The 23,658-nt window shown below is 36.1% G+C and overlaps 1 protein-coding gene across 1 annotated transcript in view; it reads left to right on the top strand.

The window, feature by feature from the left end:
* Positions 1–23,658, top strand: part of LOC132551358 (cGMP-dependent protein kinase 1-like) — an 80,123-nt gene that overhangs the window by 35,432 nt on the left and 21,033 nt on the right. The window contains exons 2-4 of the mRNA XM_060215497.1: positions 14,615–15,344; positions 17,582–17,748; positions 22,202–22,315. Of these exons, the coding sequence (XP_060071480.1) occupies positions 14,833–15,344; positions 17,582–17,748; positions 22,202–22,315 (793 nt within the window). The 5' untranslated portion in view covers positions 14,615–14,832. The remainder of the gene's footprint in view (positions 1–14,614; positions 15,345–17,581; positions 17,749–22,201; positions 22,316–23,658) is intronic.

Here is a 23,658-nt window from a genome sequence, read left to right as displayed (position 1 = left end):
TGTATCGTTATTACACGTGAAGTCTTGAGGGATGAAGCATACAAAGTATGTTTGTTTGTTTGAAAGATCAAAGATCAACAATGTAATTATCTTCAAACTTGTGTGTAATTATCGTGGAACAGTAGCGCATTTGCAGAGATGTAAATTAATAATATCTTACAAAGAGGTTAGATCTTTATTTAAATTACAAAGACTGTTCTTCGGGGACATTGTTGTGTGCATTCCGAATGACGTCAACCTGGTAAGTGGCTGTTTAATCGCGATGTTAAAGCTGTAGAGACGACGATGTTTGTATATTTACTATTTCTTTTTGGATAGTGGTGACGAATGTCATAGACATGGGGAATGTTTATCACTAGAGTATGCGACAGATGTTGTATCAAGTCTTTTTCAGCTTTTATTCTTACTTATTTCTACTTTTTCTGGTAATACACGTGGTACAGTCATGTTCAGTTGAACTCTCTCAGCATCTATGTTGGTATAAATATTTAGTGTAAATCGTGGAGAACGGCATTATTTTTCACAAAATCCAACATGAAAGCATTTATTTTCTGAAATGTTCCTCTTTGACTGTTTAACTCTGGACACTTTGTCTCAGAAGATACATAGAAGTTCTATAAAAGCATAAAGTCCTGCTTACGTAATCCTGTATTCTTTGCATTATTAATAATCTGAAATGACATTTAGAGTTTTTTTACCTGAATCCGGAAATTTTTTTCCGGAAGATGTTCAGTCTGATATTATAACAACCTTATGTTTTATTGATATCTTCCACAGTCTTCATTTATGTCTAAAACATTAACTGTTAGAAACCTTATCAGAGTAGAAGAAACATTTGATCGCCAAGATGCTTATATCTAAATATATTTTATGAGAGAGAACGATACATGACATTATTAGCTCACTGATTGTGGCAGTTTTTATGTGATGATCTTAAAATGTACGAATGACACAGCATGTTTTATACTGATTCTCTGACCCTATCTATTAGTCTGTACGTAAACATCTTGAAATCATATTTAAAACGGTTTTGATAATGTAAATTTGATAAACCATATTGTTTTGTAACTTATATAAACTATAGATATACATATATGATATTTGAATGGATTTACCAACAGCGAGGGCAAGACTGACACGGTGTCAGATATTTTGTCCAATGGCTATGTGATATTTTGTCAGAGTATACATTATATATCTGGAATAGATAGTGTAAGAAACAAAATATAAATTGCTTTACTTGTACAACGGCTTTACATACTTAATACTAGTCTTTAATTGACCCATTTTGTTTGGTTAGCAAGCCTATCGTTCACAAAGTTGAAAGGTCATCTCCGTCAAATCAGCGACCTGTATGCACAATATTTGCTTGGGGAAGTTTCCAAAAGCGTCATCTCTAAACGTCTTCTAGAATGACGTTAAAGTATGTCATTTTACAAGAATCATCATGCTTCTCAATGATGTCAGAGTATTCGGCTATCAATAGGCTTTTAGAAATTTATGACGCTTGTCCATTGATTTGTACCAGAAACCTTTGATTGGGATTTCAATTAGGTTAATTTGCCATTATGTCGGAGTTATGTCGATGTTTGAATGTTTATTACAATTTAGCCTTAGAAAAGCTGGACTTATGCGTGGTACTATATAAGGGTTTTTTCTACTTTAGTGTATACAGATAACATACCTGTCGTATACGTGCCGACATAAATAGGCTTTTTATGGGCGATACTTCATTTTACACATATTGTCTTCCTAAAAAGGAAACAAAGGAATGATCGTGGTCTATTTTCACCGGCACAGAATTTAGTGCCGATTTTTCTTGGCTAGAAAAGAAGATATCAAATTTTAAGGATGAAGGTTTTGAAGCACTTTATAATGTTGACGTATTAGGGGCTGTATATGAGCATCTCTTGTGAAGGAACGTTATTAAGGATCTTCAATGAACATATAACTCTTTTATAAAATATATTTTGTGCATTGTTGTGGACCATCAAACGAATGTTAAGTTGGAGAATCAATGATACTTGTGGTATCGTGTGTCTTCCATCTCGTGGGAGGCGCCATCATTCTTTATATAACAAATCTGATTAAGAACGACTTTCAGATCGGTAAAAAAGAAAATAAGATGAAGTTATCATGCAAAATAAAGAATAATATCAGTGAAGGTTTCCTAAAACCATTCCTAGTAAACAAAGTTAATATGTCTACTGAAAGACAGCCGTGACTGTACATATACAGAGGGTTAACGTATGTACTGATAGACAGCCGTGACAGTACATATACAGGGGGTTAATGTATGTACTGATAGACAGGCGCGACAGTACATATACAGGGGGTTAACGTGTGTACTGATAGATAGCCGTGACTGTACATATACATGGAGTTAACGAATGTACTGATAGATAGCCGTGACTGTACATATACAGGGGGTTAACGTGTGTACTGATAGATAACCGTGACTGTACGTATACAGATGGTAACCGTGTGTACTGTTAGATAGTGGTGACTGTACATATACAGGGGGTTATGTATGTACTGATAGACAGGCGTGACAGTACATATACAGGGGGTTAACGTGTGTACCGATAGATAGGGGGTTAACGTATGTACAGATAGATAGCCGTGACTGTACATATATAGAGGGTTAACGTATGTACTTATAGACAGCCGTGACTGTACATATACAGAGGGTTAACGTGTGTACTGATAGACAGCCGTGACTGTACATATACAGAGGGTTAACGTGTGTACTGATAGACGGCCGTGACTGTACATATACAGAGGGTTAACGTGTGTACTGATAGACGGCCGTGACTGTACATATACAGAGGGTTAACGTGTGTACTGATAGACGGCCGTGACTGTACATATACAGGGGGTTAACGTGTGTACTGATAGACGGCCGTGACTGTACATATACAGGGGGTTAACGTGTGTACTGATAGACGGCCGTGACTGTACATATACAGGGGGTTAACGTGTGTACTGATAGACGGCCGTGACTGTACATATACAGGGGGTTAACGTGTGTACTGATAGACGGCCGTGACTGTACATATACAGGGGGTTAACGTGTGTACTGAGTGACGGCCGTGACTGTACATATACAGGGGGTTAACGTGTGTACTGATAGACGGCCGTGACTGTACATATACAGGGGGTTAACGTGTGTACTGATAGACAGCCGTGACTGTACATATACAGGGGGTTAACGTATGTACTGATAGACAGCCGTGACTGTACATATACAGGGGGTTAACGTATGTACTGATAGACAGCCGTGACTGTACATATACAGGGGGTTAACGTGTGTACTGATAGACGGCCGTGACTGTACATATACAGAGGGTTAACGTGTGTACTGATAGACGGCCGTGACTGTACATATACAGAGGGTTAACGTGTGTACTGATAGACAGCCGTGACTGTACATATACAGAGGGTTAACGTGTGTACTGATAGACAGCCGTGACTGTACATATACAGAGGGTTAACGTGTGTACTGATAGACAGCCGTGACTGTACATATACAGAGGGTTAACGTATGTACTGATAGACAGCCGTGACTGTACATATACAGGGGGATAGACCATTTAAATTGTTATGTGATACTTTTTGTTGCTGTGTTTGTCCGAGAACCTTTGAACTCTGACAATATGCCAAATAGCAAAAAGAAGCAATCCGAAGTCACCGCCCCTTTATCGTCACAAATGTATATAAGGCAGAACCATTTAGGTAAAAATACAGAGAAAAATAGGTGACCCAAAACCTTAATCACATCAATAGCCAACTTGACTCGTTCTTTATATGGCCAACCAACAGGAATGATAGGAACGGCTGTTATATATGATATGCATTTAAAACAAATATTTGGCACACTAATAATGAAAATGGCATTGCTTGACACAAACATTTGGTTTACTTTTGTTTATCAGTGTAACTCCGACACAAACATTTGTTTACTTTTGTTTATCAGTGTAACTCCGTCACAAACATTTGTTTACTTTTGTTTATCAGTGTAACTCCGACACAAACATTTGTTTACTTTTGTTTATCAGTGTAACTCCGACACAAACATTTGGTTTATTTTTGTTTATCAGTGTAACTCCGACACAAACATTTGGTTTACTTTTGTTTATCAGTGTAACTCCGACACAAACATTTGGTTTACTTTTGTTTATCAGTGTAACTCCGACACAAACATTTGTTTACTTTTGTTTATCAGTGTAACTCCGACACAAACATTTGGTTTACTTTTGTTTATCAGTGTAACTCCGACACAAACATTTGGTTTACTTTTGCTTATCAGTGTAACTCCGACACAAGCATTTGGTTTATTTTTGTTTATCAGTGTAACTCCGACACAAACATTTGTTTACTTTTGTTTATCAGTGTAACTCCGACACAAGCATTTGGTTTATTTTTGTTTATCAGTGTAACTCCGACACAAACATTTGTTTACTTTTGTTTATCAATGTAACTCCGACACAAACATTTGTTTACTTTTGTTTATCAGTGTAACTCCGACACAAACATTTGTTTACTTTTGTTTATCAGTGTAACTCCGACACAAACATTTGGTTTATTTTTATTTATCAGTGTATATCTAACACAAACATTTGGTTTATTTTTGTCTATCAATGTGACTCCAACACAAACCTGTTGTATTGATGTAAGTCACCTTTTGCCACAGATGCATCTGCGTCATTCAGGGAAAACAATTCGTATGGCACCCGTCACGATGTATGAAGGGCTGGCTTCAGTGGCTGTTATATATCGGCGTAGAAAGTTAATACATGCTATATTATATATATTTAAACTTAAGAAGATATAGATATTCATTTGTACATACCCAGCTCCCAAGATTAAAACACAGGTCGGTTAGGAGTGGCACACAGTTTGTCCCTATTGAGTCTGTCCGTAGGTCTAAGCCAAACGCTTCATATAACAAAATTATTCTTAACCAAATACGTTTTCATACTGATAACGAGTTTTCCTTGAGATTTTTTTCTGTTTGGCAAAATAAATGTCGTAGTTGGTTTTTTTTTTAATATTCAAATGGCAGCTGGATTATGTTTGATCTTTACAGGTGTCCCTGCGCGTATGAATTGACAAAGGGATGTTACTGTATTTTAATCATGGATTATATGAAACATTGATGCTCGTTTAAATTTTGCCGATGTTTGCTCATTGTTGGGTTACCGGCCGTCGGCTTATTATGCTATACAATTTGTTACATGATACGCCTCAATGCAGTAGAACAGGCTAGCATTACGGGAATAAGCATTCCTTAACTGATTTCACATGGAAATACTTTTTTTGCTTTTATCAGGATGATGTGAAGCCTGTTGTTATATACTTGCATCTATCTGCATGCTCTTACAGCATACAAAAGGAATTGTTCATGAACTTCTAAAGGGGTTCGATATTTCTATATCTATATATATACTGCAGTATCAATGATCTTAATGTATACTACATTATTCTAGCCGCCACGGAAAATCCTCGTCTCTAACGCGGTGAGGATAATACATTTCGACTGTTGTTAAGTAAATTGTGTCAGTACAGTAGGAGAGACAGAGGCTGGGACAGCCTATGAATACAGAAGATGCCAGAGCCAGTCCGCCTTGACGCGGGGATGGGCACAGTGATATCGACTATTGGTAATGAAATCTGTCAAGGCCGAACAGTTGGCATGTGCAACCGGGCATGATCCGTGACACGGATTGATTGACACGCCTTAAATTAAAAATGTCAGTCATCACAGAAACCGTAGAAATTTCGCTTTTAAATTTTGACGTTTGATTAAAATGTCTAAAAGGATTTTACGGTAAGACGGAAATATGCACTGATGAATTTTGTAAGAGCAGCGTTAATTCGAAAAGATTCTGTGACATATTTCATTATTCCGATGTTTGTACAAGTCAGCGAAAAACGAAACACTGGGGGCGCGTGCTCTCTGTAATACTGTTCGGTACTCAGCATCTCACGTAACTGTTACGTTGATCAATACTGATTTACCGTTCAAATACGCTTTTCGCTAACTGTAAGCTTACACAGAAGTAGCTGTATTTGTTAGTAAAAGGAAAGTACTTTAATTAATTTGAAGCTGGTTTTCAACTGCGAGATTATGTTGTAGTAATTACTTACACAGCCATTCCCTTGGCAGGAGAGACATTGTTGTGTATATTTTCAAGAAATTGCTGATTTGTGGTAATCATGCCCACCTTTCTCGTTAATCTATAAAGTCACGGTGTCTCTTTTAAGCATAACGAAAGGCACAGCCTTAAAATAAAATTAAGTTAACCAAGGGGGGTAACTCCTATTAAGTATTCCTATTCACATTGGTATGTGTATAGAAAGTGTTCCTGGATACAATTAAAGAGTCTAAGAGTGTTACAGGGACTGGAATCTCCATAGACGCCCTCCATTTATCGTTACATACTGAAGTGTCCATTGACTTCCTCACATCAATTTTACATACTGAAGTGTCCATTGACTTCCTCACATCAATGTTACATTCTGAAGTGTCCATTGACTTCCTAGATTCAATGTTACATACTGAAGTGTCCATTGACTTCCTCACTTTAATGTTACATACTGAAGTGTCCATTGACTTCCTCACGTCAATGTTACATACTAAAGTGTCCATTGACTTCCTCACATCAATGTTACATACTAAATTGTCCATTGACTTCCTCACGTCAATGTTACATACTGAAGTGTCCATTGACTTCCTCACATCAATGTTACATACTGAAGTGTCCATTGACTTCCTCACATCAATGTTACATACTGAAGTGTCCATTGACTTCCTCACATCAATGTTACATACTGAAGTGTCCATTGACTTCCTCACATCAATGTTACATACTGAAGTGTCCATTGACTTCCTCACGTCAATGTTACATACTGAAGTGTCCATTGACTTCCTCACGTCAGTGTTACATACTGAAGTGTCCATTGACTTCCTCACGTCAGTGTTACATACTGAAGTATCCATTGACTTCCTCACTTCAATGTTACATACCGAGGTACCTATAGACCTCTCAAGTTCAGTATTTGATACATTAGTTTCCATAGCACAGAACTTCCACTTCAGTGTTAAATACTCAATTTTCCATATACTTATCTGTTCAGTGTTCCATAGCGTAGATTTCCTGCGTTCAGTGTTACATACTGAAATGTCCACAGATCTATCAGTTCAGTTTATTGTTAGATGCTGAAGTGTAGTCACACGAGGAAATATTATCTCAGAGGTCAGACATCCTGATACCATCTGTTTTTTTTCTGTTAGCTAAGACGACCCCATATGACCACTTATATTAACTGTTGTCCATACTTACTGTATTATCCAACATTTGTCTATGCGTTTAGATCCTATCCCGATCATACGTCTATCAATAATGCTGAAAACGTCGCTTTTACACACCACGACATACGATTTCTATTATATATCATGGAATTGTCAGTATACTGAATATCAACTAAAAACCGTGTAATACGACAGACAAAAGTCTCCTCTCAGTAACTTAACAACACTGTAGTATGTTGTTGTATTACACATTAAACCTATACTTTTACAACCTAACAGCTTGATAAAGGTGATAAATTTCGGCAGCGGTGCATGTAAGTTATTGGTACAACAGCGAACAATGTCTGGGATTAATGTGAATGATGTGATCTGAAACTGTTCCTACAAAGATGGTAGAATCAAGACACACGTACACTATGTGATGTACAGTGTACTGATATTGTTGCGTATTTTAATGCGATTGACTATCCATAGTGCACAATGGTGAGATAAGTAACCAAGTAAAGATACAGGCCCTCTATGACTCTTGTTTTGAGACAAGTTGACTACACAGGAATGTCAGTGTTATGAGTGCATTTTTGAAAAAAAGAGAATCGCTATCAGTTCTTGTCATAAGACATTATGATGCGTATTTGAAAAAAATAGTTGAAAGTTTACTGCGACAAATTAACAGTAAGCGTTGTTCCAAGGGATATGTCATACACAGAATTTATAAATGGGAATGAAGTGATCAACACAACATTATTAATGCAACGAGTAACTTTGACAACTTGGTGGTGATTGACAATCTCTAGAGGATGTCATACAAAGGTCTTGTCTGTAAGGGAGATTTCTAGACATGTTTATCACCTTACTAGGAATAGTCAATATATAGACTGTGAAGGATTTAACCGAATATTTCTGTAGCATTTCTAAGGAAATCACGCTGTGCTGTCAACCGATTCAAGACCTAACTTGAACACACTTTCTCAAGTAAGATCACATTTTTTATTGCTTTCCCTTTTAGTAAATATGGCCCAGAATGACTATTTGTACGTCGATAACGGACAGACAGGGACAACGATCTCTGTGTGAAATGCCAAGATCAATCTGGCATCAATATAACCTTTGACCCTGTTCAAATAAAAACCATTTATGCTCAGAATATCTCTTACCTTGATTTATGTAAAATTATCAGATTTGATGTAGAGGGAAATCTTGGACAGTATGAGTGTCTTGGAACATAAAAAGGTCATTGTGACAATGTTCAGTTGACAACAAGGTTGCCAGATAACCCTTATAATACTCTAACTCCAACATTCATTCTAAACGATCTCCAAGGTGGAGTTCTCAAGGGTTTTCTTGTTAAAAATATGTATTTACGTCAAAAGGTGTTTTTATTCTCAGACAGTGTTATAATGGTCGATTCTTCGCGGATGTTTGTTACACATCGTACGTAAAGGTAAAACTTGAAACTGCAGGTGGTGTGATAGGTGACAGAACGGTCATTACCATACCAACCCTGTCTACAGTACAGCGACACATAGAAACAGTGTTACCATACCAACCCTGTCTACAGTACAGCGACACATAGTAACAGCATCACCATACCAACCCTGTCTACAGTACAGCGACACATAGAAACAGCATCACCATACCAACCCTGTTTACAGCACAGAGACACATAGAAACAGTGTTACCATACCAACCCTGTCTACAGTACAGCAACACATAGTAACAGCATCACCATACCAACCCTGTTTACAGTACAGAGACACATAGAAACAGCATTACCATACCAACCCTGTCTACAGCACAGAGACACATAGAAACAGTGTTACCATACCAACCCTGTCTACAGTACAGCGACACATAGAAACAGCATTACCATACCAACCCTGTCTACAGTACAGCGACACATAGAAACAGCATTACCATATCAACCTTGTCTTCAGTACAGCGACACATAGTAACAGCATCACCATACCAACTCTGTTTACAGTACAGAGACACATAGAAACAGCATTACCATACCAACCCTGTCTACAGTACAGAGACACATAGAAACAGCATTACCATACCAACCCCGTCTACAGTACAGAGACACATAGACACCGCATTACCATACCAACCCAGGGGAAGTATTGTACACACTGTTGTATGGTAATGTGGTCGCTGTTGTATGGTAATGTTGTCGCTGTGATGTAATAATGTACACGCTTTGGTATTGTAATGTTGTCGCTGTGGTATGGTAATGTTGTCGCTGTGGTATGTCGCTGTGGTATGGTAATGTTGTCGCTGTGGTGTAGTATTGTACACGCTGTAGTATGGTGATGTTGACGCTGTGATATAATAATGTAGACGCTGTAGTATGGTAATGTTGACGCTGTGATGTAATAATGCACACGCTGTGTTGTGGCAATGTTGTCGCTGTGATGTAATAATGCACACGCTGTGTATGGTAATGTACACGCTGTGGTATGGTAATGTTGACGCTGTCGTGAAGTAATGTTGACGCTGTCATGTTATAATGTACACGCTGTGGTATGGTAATGTTGACGCTGTGGGGAAGTAACGTACACGTTGTGTTGTGGCAATGTTGACGCTGTCATGTTATAATGTACACGCTGTGGTAGGGTAATGTTGTCGCTGTGGTATGGTACTGTTGTCGCTGTGATGTAATAATGCACACGCTGTGTTGTGGCAATGTTGTCGCTGTGATGTAATAATGTACACGCTGTGTTGTGGCAATGTTGTCGCTGTGAATTCCAAATTGCAATTTCATAATATGGACGATGATGTTACGTCATGAATTTGAAATTACACAACATTGATGTTGGCCTAATTTATTATGATTTTTTTTAAATGTAATTTTTCTGATTGGTGTGATACAGGTATCCAATTTGTTTTTAGTGGGTTTTTTTATAGAAAATTTGATGATACTCGCCTCGAAGTTTAAATTTTTGCCCGCCTTAATACAAGACTTCAAAATTAAAAACATCTGCACTTCCAATTGACGTGATAGTATGATAATGTTGACGCAGTGGTATGATAAAGTGTATGTGGTGGTATGATAATGTTTATGTGGTGGTATGGTATTGTTTATGTGGTGGTATGATAATGTTTATGTGGTGGTATGGTATTGTTTATGTGGTGGTATGGTCTTGTTTATGTGGTGGGATGATAGAGTGTATGTGGTGGTATGATAAATTGTATGTGGTGGTATGATAAAGTGTATGTGGTGGTATGATAAAGTGTATGTGGTGGTATGATAAAGTGTATGTGGTGGTATGATAAAGTGTATGTGGTGGTATGATAAAGTGTATGTGGTGGTATGATAATGTTGACGTTGTGGTATCTGATAATGTTGACGATGTGGTATATGATAATGTTGACGATGTGGTATATGATAATGTTGACGTTGTGGTATATGATAATGTTGACGATGTGGTATATGATAATGTTGACGATGTGGTATATGATAATGTTGACGTTGTGGTATATGATAATGTTGACGTTGTGGTATATGATAATGTTGACGTTGTGGTATATGATAATGTTGAAGATGAGGAATATGATAATGTTTAAGTTGTGGTATATGATAATGTTATATGACGTTGTGGTATATGATAATGTTGACGTTGTGGTATATGATAATGTTGACGTTGTGGTATATGATAATGTTGACGTTGTGGTATATGATAATGTTGACGTTGTGGTATATGATAATGTTGACGATGTGGTATATGATAATGTTGATGTGTGGTATATGATAATGTTGACGATGTGGTATATGATAATGTTGACGATGTGGTATATGATAATGTTAACGATGTGGTATATGATAATGTTGACGATGTGGTATATGATAATGTTGTGGTATGATAATGTTGACGATGTGGTATATGATAATGTTGACGATGTGGTATATGATAATGCTGACGTTGTGGTATATGATAATGTTGACGTTGTGGTATATGATAATGCTGACGTTGTGGTATATGATAATGTTGACGATGTGGTATATAATAATGTTGACGTTGTGATATATGATAATGTTGACGTTGTGGTGTTGACGATGTGGTATATGATAATGTTAATGTGTGGTATATGATAATGTTGACGTTGTGGTATATGAAAATGATGACGATGTGGTGTTCACGTTGTGATATATGATAATGTTGACGATGTGGTATATGATAATGTTGACGATGTGGTATATGATAATGTTGACGTTGTGATATATGATAATGTTGACGATGTAATGTTGACGATGTGGTATATGATAATGTTGACGTTGTGGTATATGATAATGTTGACGATGTGGTATATGATAATGTTGATGTGTGGTATATGATAATGTTGACGATGTGGTATATGATAATGTTGACGATGTGGTATATGATAATGTTGACGTTGTGGTATATGATAATGTTGACGTTGTGGTATTGTGGTATATGATAATGTTGACGTTGGTATATATGATAATGTTGACGTTGTGGTGTTGTTGACGATGTGGTATATGATAATGTTGACGATGTGGTATATGATAATGTTGACGTTGTGGTATATGAAAATGATGACGATGTGGTGTTCACGTTGTGATATATGATAATGTTGACGATGTGGTATATGATAATGTTGACGATGTGGTATATGATAATGTTGACGTTGTGATATATGATAATGTTGACGTTGTGGTGTTGACGATGTGGTATATGATAATGTTAATGTGTGGTATATGATAATGTTGACGTTGTGGTATATGAAAATGATGACGATGTGGTGTTCACGTTGTGGTATATGATAATGTTGACGATGTGGTATATGATAATGTTGATGTGTGGTATATGATAATGTTGACGTTGTGGTATATGATAATGTTGACGATGTGGTATATGATAATGTTGACGTTGTGATATATGATAATGTTGTGGTATGATAATGTTGACGATGTGGTATATGATAATGTTGACGATGTGGTATATGATAATGTTGTGGTATGATAATGTTGACGATGTGGTATATGATAATGTTGACGATGTGGTATATGATAATGTTGACGTTGTGGTATATGATAATGTTGTGGTATATGATAATGTTGACGATGTGGTATATGATAATGTTGACGATGTGGTATATGATAATGTTGACGTTGTGGTATATGATAATGTTGACGTTGTGGTATATGATAATGCTGACGTTGTGGTATATGATAATGTTGACGATGTGGTATATGATAATGTTGACGATGTGGTATATGATAATGTTGACGATGTGGTATATGATAATGCTGACGTTGTGGTATATGATAATGTTGACGATGTGGTATATGATAATGTTGTGGTATATGATAATGTTGACGTTGTGGTATATGATAATGTTGACGATGTGGTGTTGACGTTGTGGTATATGATAATGCTGACGTTGTGGTATATGATAATGTTGACGATGTGGTATATGATAATGTTGTGGTATATGATAATGTTGACGTTGTGGTATATGATAATGTTGACGATGTGGTATATGATAATGTTGATGTGTGGTATATGATAATGTTGACGATGTGGTATATGATAATGTTGACGTTGTGGTATATGATAATGTTGACGATGTGGTATATGATAATGTTGATGTGTGGTATATGATAATGTTGACGTTGTGGTATATGATAATGTTGATGTGTGGTATATGATAATGCTGACGTTGTGGTATATGATAATGCTGACGATGTGGTATATGATATATGATAATGTTGTTGTGGTATATGATAATGATAATGTTGACGATGTGGTATATGATAATGTTGACGTTGTGGTATATGATAATGCTGACGTTGTGGTATATGATAATGTTGACGATGTGGTATATGATAATGTTGACGATGTGGTATATGATAATGTTGACGTTGTGGTATATGATAATGTTGACGATGTGGTATATGATAATGTTGACGTTGTGGTATATGATAATGTTGACGATGTGGTATATGATAATGTTGTGGTATATGATAATGCTGACGTTGTGGTATATGATAATGTTGACGATGTGGTATATGATACTGTTGTGGTATGATATTATTTGCGTAATGGTATATTGTTGACCCGTGATATTAATACGGATGTTTGATTGGAGGCATTAAACACTGATAGTCTAATTTGTTAATTTCGGAACGATTAGCTCGCGGAAACGCTATTGTTGCCTACGGAATATGAAAATGACAGCTCTCTATGTTCCTGAAGATATTGTGACACGTCTCTCCGTAAATGTTGACCAACTATATATATATATATATATATATATATATATATATATATATATATATAGGGATCGCTGTTATAGGCACACCCCTGTCTAGCACCAAGTTTCCTGTACTTTTTAGTAGTCTGTGATCTAAACTGAATGCTTGGCGACAAGGATTATGAAACTTATCATATATAATATCCTCAAAATGTGTTAGAATGACGACATCGGAAAAAAACTATGATGCAGTTTATGTTTGTATCGCTCGGGGTATCTACTGGGAATCTCCCAAGTGTACCGTATGTCGTAATATATTGGAGCTGATATATATATTTACTATGTATGGATAAGTGAGACACACTGAAGTTTCACTCAATGGCTGAATATTTGCCATTGTCCTGAAACGCACTCTGTAGAGATGTGGACAGAAATCAGCACTATTTTCAAGGTTAAACATTCTATGATTGGCAAACTGGTATCATTTATCGCTTATTGAAATTTTGTGTGAAAAAAGTGGGAAGACAAAATATATATACAAATGTCATCAGTAACAGAATGTTTTGTGGCCGGTAATTGAATCGAAATGTTTTAATCTTGACACATCACCTTTTTTGATGTTGTTACTGTGACAAGGGTTACCTCGCTTATACTGAATTGCACTAACCAGTGGACTTAGCCGCTGTAAGTGACCACATGGCCAAGCCTCGGGAACACACACACCTGCGAATCAATTTCTCGATCAATAATACTATCTCGGTACACTCATTCACTATACCAGTGATTTCCAGTACAGTGTGATGATACTGGAACTTAAGAACATCTGTATACTGAGGTTGACTACACCTTGTTTTGTTATTGGTACACGTGACGTTATCTAATTCAAATCTATCTTATCTCTGACGAGTGCGGATCATTAGCCGTTAAACATAAAAAATCAATAAAACTAACATTTTTTCTTTAAAAATATAGACAATGTTTTATATCGAAGTATTGATCAATATTGTAATCAATTACCGATTCTTCCTAATATGATATGTACCTGTCATTGGTGCTAATGGATACTGTAACATTTTCCAGGTTACAACCAAAGATGGCCCTTGCTGATCACTGAAGTGCCAGCGCTGTGTTTACAACAGGAAATCACTAAAGACAGAGTGTGATGTGAAAGCTGCATTTTCGTTGCTTGGCAGCAATTTGCAGCTTTTCATAAGCGTACATCATTTTATCGCTACACATGCTATTGAACCAGCCTATCAGAAGGCTCGTTACAGTTGACGTCGAAAGCAATTACAACCATGCCGTTACCAAACAACACTAAGGGATCACTGTTCAGCAGGGGGAATTCTGGCAAGGCTAGTAGCCAGACCAAGCCAGGACTATCGACTTCCCCTGTAAGGGGAGTCAAGATGGGCAACGGGGCCAGTTCGGCTTCTTCAACTCAAGAAGGGGATTCACACGAACATCTAAATAACAAGAAATTAATACCAGATTTAAGGGCGGAAATCAAAATTCGTGACGCAAAAATATTGAAATATGAAACGGAACTATTGGAAAGAAAGCGGCTACTGGAGGAAAAATGTGCGGAAATTACAAAATTACGAGCTGAAGTTGACAAGTTACAATCGGTGTTACAAATTAAAGTTCACAAAGATGCTGGACATCCGGACATTTTGGCGACAATTCATGAAAATTCATCCGTGCCGGGTCAGGAAGGGCGGAGCAAGAAACAGGGTGTTTCTGCTGAGAGTCCTATGTCAAGCCAGCATGGCACGGTAGTGGAAATTAAGAGACACGAGAAGGAATTCAGGTACGTACATTTAATTACATTTTATCTCCGGTTGTCTATTTGCTGTATAAATAAATGGTAACAACTGTACAGTAGACACGGTCCTGCTGCTAATTAGAAAGTAGATAAGCACTTACTGAAAGGTAGAAAACACGGCGTATTTCATTTGTAATATACACAATGCTTACTGTTTAATATACTGTAACAGTAACTATAATTGGATCTAGTTACACGTGGTTAAACAACAGAAAGGAATATCTAAAACTAGCTGTAGTATCGGGACGTATCCATTGTATGAGGTCTTTAACAATCATCTGCGTTACTACTTAAACATTAGTAGATGAAAAATGCATATTATCACAAACTGTTAAGTAGAAATGATTGTTACGCATGCGAATGGCCCTTTAGTAGGTGTTAGATATTCATGTCGTTATACCGGGGCCTCTAAATTTGTTTGGGACATTTTCATGTTAAAATAACGTCTAAAGTATTTCGAATTAAGTTAATACATAGATAGGACATTATGTAAATATTATATCGTCCCGTCAAATGATAGTGTACATTCACTTTGTATACAAAATCAAAGGAGCAAAATACCCATGTTATACTTCATAGACGACAGTAACAAGATGTAATTATTGAACCGTAAACGTCCTTGTTAGGGAACAGTAACAACATATAATAATTGTTTTGTAAACGTTATTGATATGGGACAATAAGCTGTAATCATTGTTCTTTGAAATCTTTGTAGGGGACAGTAACAAAATGTTATTATTGAATCGTAAATGTCATTGACAGGGTAAAAAAGTTGTAATTATTGAACTGTAAACGCTATTGATAGGGGACAGTAACGTCACTGATAGGGGACAAAACAAGTTGCAATTATTGTTCTGTAAATGCCATCGGTTGGAGACAATCACAAGTTATTTTTTTCTGTAAACGTCATTGATAGGATACAGTAACACGATGTAATTATTGTACTATGAACGTCATTGACAGGGAACAATAACAAGTTGTAATTATCGAACTGTAAACGCTATTGATAGAGGACAGTAACGTCACTGATAGGGGACAATAACATGCTGTAAATATTGTTCTGTAAACGTCATTGGCAGGGGGCAGTAACAAGATGTAGTTATTGCGCTGTAAACGTCATTGTTAGGGAACAGTAACAACATATAATTATTGTTCTGTAAACGTCAGTGGTATGGAATAGTGACAAGATGTAGTTATTGTACTGTCAACATCATTGATAAAGGACAATAACTACACGTCTATATTGAACTGCATACGGCATTGGTAGGGAGGACAATAACAACATGTAGTTATTGTACTGTAACGGACAGTAATTATAACATATATATATATAACAAGCCTTTAACTTCTTATCTTACTAACTCTAAGGGTGGTCAGGACTGCATGACAAACATTCCATGAATCGGCAATCAAGGTAGACAGCAGATATTGATTCCAATCACAAACTTGATTAAACAAGGTATATCAATTATGCTAACATATCCATGATTATACCTACACAACTTTCTAAACGGTGGTCGCCTTTGACTTAGTCCATGTAGACCTACAGTGAACACCTATAATGACCAGTATGCTTTCACAATGTATATGCCATACATTATAACTTTGAATAATTATAACTATTTTAAAGTATTTTCTCTGTAAATCCGAGGAGTGTATGTATATTCTTATTCGGTTTAGCATACAATATGTCCTGTGACATCCAGAGCTTTTTGGTTTTAGTACTTCTATGAAGAGGCTTAAAATGAACGTACTCAGCAACTAGTACACCCATTTACATATTACCTTAATCAGCGTTAGTTGTAACATGTTTACTTATGTCAACATATTTTCAGACTTATGGCAGATCATCCTTATCTATGAACATTTGACATTAGTATATATCCAGTATGTTTAAATGTGATTACATTTCTAGCATCCAGATCGTGTATTTTCTGTATCTAGATCAAGACCTGGAGGGATTATTACTATCTTTTAAGATAAATCAAGTACATTTTACAAAGCCCTATGATAGGTTATTTCAAACGTTAGTGCCAAATGATATATTGTAGTCTGAATCTTTGTCTTAAAGAGCGGGTGAGTATGAGAGGTTAAGAAATCAAAGGCTATTGTTAAGACAGAATGAATCCTTAAACCTGTGGATGAAGCACCTTACCAATCATGGACTACAGATACCCATTTTTTATCCGAATGTAAATGTTATTGTATTTTTTATGTTTCAGATCAAAACAGTTAATAAAAGATGCAATTCTAGACAATGACTTTTTGAAAAACCTAGACTCAACACAGGTACGAGAGATAGTAGACACTATGTACGAGAAAGAAGTGAAACAGGGCCACTACATCATTCGGGAGGGCGAGAGTGGACAGCACTTATATGTATCAGCAGGTACAGTAATTACTGACAAAACTTTTCAAAGAAATATATATTTTTGTTGTTGTAGGGAGAGTATATCTTGTTACCAAAATACGCACTTCTTCCTGTAAATTCAGATTTATAGAATTTCTCTTTGGCTCATTCGAGCAAACTCAATTCTAGTAGACGTTTATTCCCGGAGGAACCATTGAAAAACGATTTGTTCAAGAAACTCGCTAGAACCCGAAAAAACTAATTTCACTTAAACAATATGCCCCATAAAACAATTTAACCCATCCTCTTTCTTTTTTAATAAAATAAATAAAATGATAAAATCAATCAGCAAAACAGCTGTTTGCTGCGGTTTAATTAATTATTTTGATGTTGTGCATGATTCTGAATTTGTAGTGAAAGGTGTTATTCACTATTTTGGGAAAATATAATTCTGATGCAATTTGAACGAAAAATGCAAACAAAGGAGCTATTACGACACCTGTATGAGAGATCCACATCAGAATCGAACATTCAGATTTGGTATACTGTAAAATATGTCTGGATGGCCATATCCATGTTACCTCTGAAAGTTTGTACTGTTAAATTATTGAGAGCGTTGATCAGCTGTCAGAAACATTACGCTCATAGTATTTGGAAATTGCCAAAGATGATGCTGTTGATTTTTGGCGCTTTCAGAGGGTAACGTGACTTTTATCAGTAACATCAACTCTCGAACATGTTTTCAAAATTAGGTAAATGTTTAGGTACAATAACAATCAAGTGTGGGGGACGGATGATTTGTCTTGTCTCCTTCCTTTCCATGTGGTAAAATTGACCGCGAATAGTCATAAAATGATACACATCATTATATCAATTAAAACAAAACACTTACTGCCTACTATCTACCTCCCTCTAGTTAAAACAAAAACAACTACCTACCTACTACCTACTTACATCTCTCTAGTTAAGAACAAAACACCTATCTGCCTAACTACTACCTACTTACCTCCCTCCAGTTAAAACAAAACACCTACCTACCTACTACCTATCTCCTGTTAAAAACAAAACACCTACCTACCTACTACCTCCTACTTACCTCCCTCACTCAGAAAATTAAATATAGGAACCATGACCATAAGGAAATCCATCAGTTATTGATTTGTTGCCCATACATAACATTTACAATGATTGTCATGCATAACATGGAGATTTTGATGCAGATTCATTATTTCCTTTTTGTGTATTTCCTTGTTTATTATACGTCCATTATTGGATCGAGACGATACTGAAAATACTGGTAATCGGTAATTCTCTTTGTTGAAACGTTGAAAGTCTTCTCTTGGAAATTAAACTTGTTATAAGGATTCCATAGATTAATTGCTTTTATAACTGTTGACATATTATTGACCATTTAAACCTCACTTGCCTTTGCTATGAAAATAATAACCTGATTTGTCTTATTAATTTTGTAAGGCAGTCATTCAAAACCTCTAGTTATTGGTGTTTATTTTGTTCATGGGAACATTTGAGATAAGACGATCTCATCTCGTCGTAGGAGAAGCATTTATTTTATGTCTTGAAATGCAATAAAGTATTGTATAAAAATGAAATTGGTGAAAAAAATCAAATTCTGTTGTAGCATTGTGGTCGTCCTTTATAAATCAAACAATAACCTAGCAATTTATAGTAAAGAACGTCACATGCATTTTATTCAAAAACTCCATATTATTGAGTTGTGATATGTTTCCAGTGATGGAATATGTCCTCATTATCTGCTCACTACAGCCTTGTATCTGTACAAACGAGTAATTAGTAAGGGTTATTTCAATGGAAAGCTTTGTTACACACCTTGCCGTTTATGGGTACTAAAGTAACTACACACCAGATAAATAGTTTATGATGAAATATAGATTTACTGCTCCTAATTCGTGGTTAACTTTACCTTATAATTGGTTTTCTAATATGTATGATGAAGATCGAAACAAGATGGAATGTTGAAAATGTTGCGTTTTTTGCATGTAATACGGACAATACTGAAACTCAATATAAAAGAAGTCAAATTGTGACGGAGATCGTTATAGAAGTCCCCGAACTACTGCTGCTATCGCAGAAGATAATTCTACTCAACAGCTAAGTCTGCCTGCACTAGAGCAAGCTGCCAGACCTCTGGTGGTCAATCTCTACACGACAGAAGCAGTCATGCATGACTCGGGTAAATCAGACTCAAGCAGTCGACATTGGACAGTAGATAACTGTTACACCTGTTAAGTGGTTATCAACATAGACAGAGCCTTGATATACACCATCAACAATTTGAAAGTTTCAAAGTTTAAACATTTTTGGCGGTCATGTTTGTTGTTCAATCAGACAACTGATTGCACCGTTGTGTTTCTTACATTAGACAACTCCTTTGTAATAATATTCATAAAACTAGACACATTTAAATTTTAAAGCTCATCTGGGATATTTTTTTATTTAATGCTTATTTGTTTTGTTTTTTTAATTTTATTTTAAAGAGTCTACTATTTCAAGTATGTCACAAAGGTTTGATATTTTTGTTTGTTTCACTACTGCATCAAATACTTTTTAGGGCCCCCAGTATTGGGACAGTGACATCGCATTTTAAATACAGTTAGATATAAATACTTATAATAAGGTTGCTTGTTAAATAAGGGTTCACATAATAAAAATATTTTTATGTTAATGACCGAAACAACTATACAATCTGATCTGAGAGCCTCGTGCCTTCAGTTCATGACCAAACCACTTGAGAACATTGTACAAGGTTTACTTGCCATTAGATTCTAATATACTCGGTCCATGAACATTGCGATTTTATTGAAAACACTACATCATGCACTGAAGCATATTTTCATTTGAAAGAGTCAATATTTCAAAGTTTTGAAACGACTCGGAAATTATTCAAGAAATTTATCGACTACTTTTTCTTTAAGCAGCGAGCTATTACCGGATGATTTATAGGTTAGTTGCTTATGTACTGTAGGGAAAACAGTCGATAACATTGTCTTACCGAAGCTATTATAGTTTAAAACAAATAACTCGATTATGGCTGGGGGTACGAAGCACAACCGGCATACATTTTATTTATTTTATTTCCCCAGTTTCATTTCTGTTATTAATTTTTTTTCCTGGAGTCTGATATTTTTACTATTAAGATGCAAAATCATTAAATGTTCCAAAATCGTTTCCCAGCACACAGGTTTTTGTTTGCCTCCTCACGATCGTGTGTCATCGCATCCCTTGACCAATATTATGATACTTTACAGAAAAATAATCATTCATTAGACACAGCTGCATTTTATATATATTATTATGTAAATGCTTCTTAACGGTTAACTCGTACTAATAAGAAGAAGTAGAAGAAAAAGGATAAAAGCAATAAGTCCTCTACTTTGTAGGAGGGACTTAATTTATAGAAAAAACCCTTTCCTTTTTTATTACGCCTGACTGACTATATTATCTGACGTTTAAATTACTAATTGGATCAACTCAGATCACATCAGTAACTGTAAACATCCATCATGGAAGCCGTTCTTTCGAGATCTTAGAATAAATCGAAGAGTTTTAATGATCTCGTTAGGAGAAGTATTTGGAAATTCACGCGCGACTAGAGCGCTTTCTGTCTCCTGTACAGCTATATTCATGTTTTTTAGTTAGACTGCTTCTCTTGTGAATATCCTTCCACTTTGTCACTCAGACTGCTGTCAACCTACGTAGGTCCCAAAGGAAGTTCACATCCTTTCTGATGTCTTCAGATGCATTATCACTGGAATAAATATATTGTTTGATCTACAAGGATGCAATGTAACTGGAGAAGAGAATAATTAGTATAGCATTAACCGCCTGCTATCACACGATTGTTGACATCCGTTGAAATTTGTGCCATAAGTCCCCTGTCATCTGATTTTGTAAAATAAATTAATTCTTTATTTCTCAATATCAATGATGAGCTGTAGTTAGAAATGGAATGACCAGAACTTTTGTCTACTTGAAAATGGAAGTCTCTCTATCGAACTAGAATGTAGTTAGACATACTACATGAACAGTACACATGATCAATATTGAACAAAAGACGCACATTTATATAACAGCTTTTAATACGAATTTAGAATCTATATAGCAGCGTTTAATAAGAATTAAACATTTGATGCATTAGAACCAAACAATGATTTAACTGAGCCTTACTGTTGATTAGTCCTTTTAGAACTCGTCAGCGGTATTGAAATTTAATGCTTCGATGGCACTGCGGGAAATCCAAACTGATCTAAAAAATATCAAAATCGGGATGGGAGGTGTTTAAGCACCAGTATTGAATAAATGTCTCAATAATCATATATTCGATAATTTTAGATAAATATATGTACATGTGTATATTCTGAACCTTGCCACTATTCAAATGAAATAAAACATGACATGCTGGTTACAACAAATACTATCATCATTACGATATATATTCGTTTTGTTTCCACAGATGGAGAATTGGAGGTGCTAAAGGAGTCCAAAGTGTTGGGTAAAATGAAGGCTGGTCGCGCTTTTGGGGAATTAGCCATTCTCTACAACTGCACAAGAACTGCTTCCGTCCGAGGTATGATTCAAGTGGCAAAAGGGCCTGTTGCTTTTCAATCCCTTTCATCAATAACTTGTCATGTTAACATACCTAGGTAGATGTAGTGCCGGAAATACGAATAATCCTTATTTTCCTGGTCCTCCACAATGTATCAAAATAGAGAGTGTAATCAGTCGTTTCCCTTTCTACAACACCACTCTTTATGTAATTTTATACGTCTGGAGGTATCACAAGGTAATTACGTTTTGTTTGGAAGCAAATGCGTTGGTCGAGGAGGAATCGAGGTCGAAATTGTTCTTTACAAAATATTGGAGCATATTTCAATATATGATCACTTTATTAAATGACAGAACTGTTTGTATTTTATGTGATAATTGTTTTACCCTAAACTAGAGATTATAACGAATCTTCTGATGCCGAGTCGTTTGTGGTGTGGTAGATGTTTTCTTTGATATACAAAAATGCGTATGTTCTTTTTGTAACTACGTAATACGCTGACCAAATTGCGAATATTTTTTATAACATCATGTTGACCAGTCCAGACTGGGTATCATAAATTTGTATACCGTCATGTGTTCAGGCCAGATTGAGTATCCATGTATTTGTGTATAGCGTCATGTGTCGAGGTCCTGACTGGGTATCCATAAAGTTGTATATAACGTCAGGTGTCCATTCCCGACTGGGTATCCATAAAGTCGTATATAACGTCAGGTGGCCAGTCCCGACTGGGTATCCATAAAGTTGTATATAACGTCAGGTGTCCAGTCCAGACTGGGTATCTATAATGTTGTATATAACGTCAGGTGTCCATTCCCGACTGGGTATCCATAAAATTGTATCAAGCGTCATATGTCAAGTCCCGACTCGGTATCCATAAAGATGTTTATGTTATATGTCAAGGGCATAACGGATTTGTCATGAAGTTGTATATAACGACCTGTTCGCTTGGCCATGTTCTGTATCAATGAAGTTGTATATAACGACCTGTTGCCTTAGCCAAGCTCTGTATCAATGAAGTTGTATATAACGACCTGTTGCCTTAGCCATGTTCTGTATCAATGAAGTTGTATATAACGACCTGTTGCCCTAGCCATGTTCTGTATCAATGAAGTTGTATATAACGACCTGTTGCCTTAGCCAAGCTCTGTATCAATGAAGTTGTATATAACAACCTGTTGCCTTAGCCAAGTTCTGTATCAATGAAGTTGTAAGTTGTATATAACAACCTGTTGCCTTAGCCAAGTTCTGTATCAATTAAGTTGTACTATTACAAATTGCTACCCCGGTCAGATAGTGTATCTCTGAAGTTGCATATAACGAATTGTTCCCCAAACCTTACTGGGTATCCTACATTTTTCGAT

This window comes from Ylistrum balloti, unplaced genomic scaffold (genome assembly GCF_031769215.1).
Source record: "Ylistrum balloti isolate Yb309-2 unplaced genomic scaffold, AGI_CSIRO_Ybal_v1 Utg370196, whole genome shotgun sequence".
Lineage (NCBI taxonomy): Eukaryota > Metazoa > Mollusca > Bivalvia > Pectinida > Pectinidae > Ylistrum > Ylistrum balloti.
The sequence above is the reverse complement of the archived record's forward strand: the minus strand, read 5'-3'. Positions and strand labels throughout refer to the sequence as shown.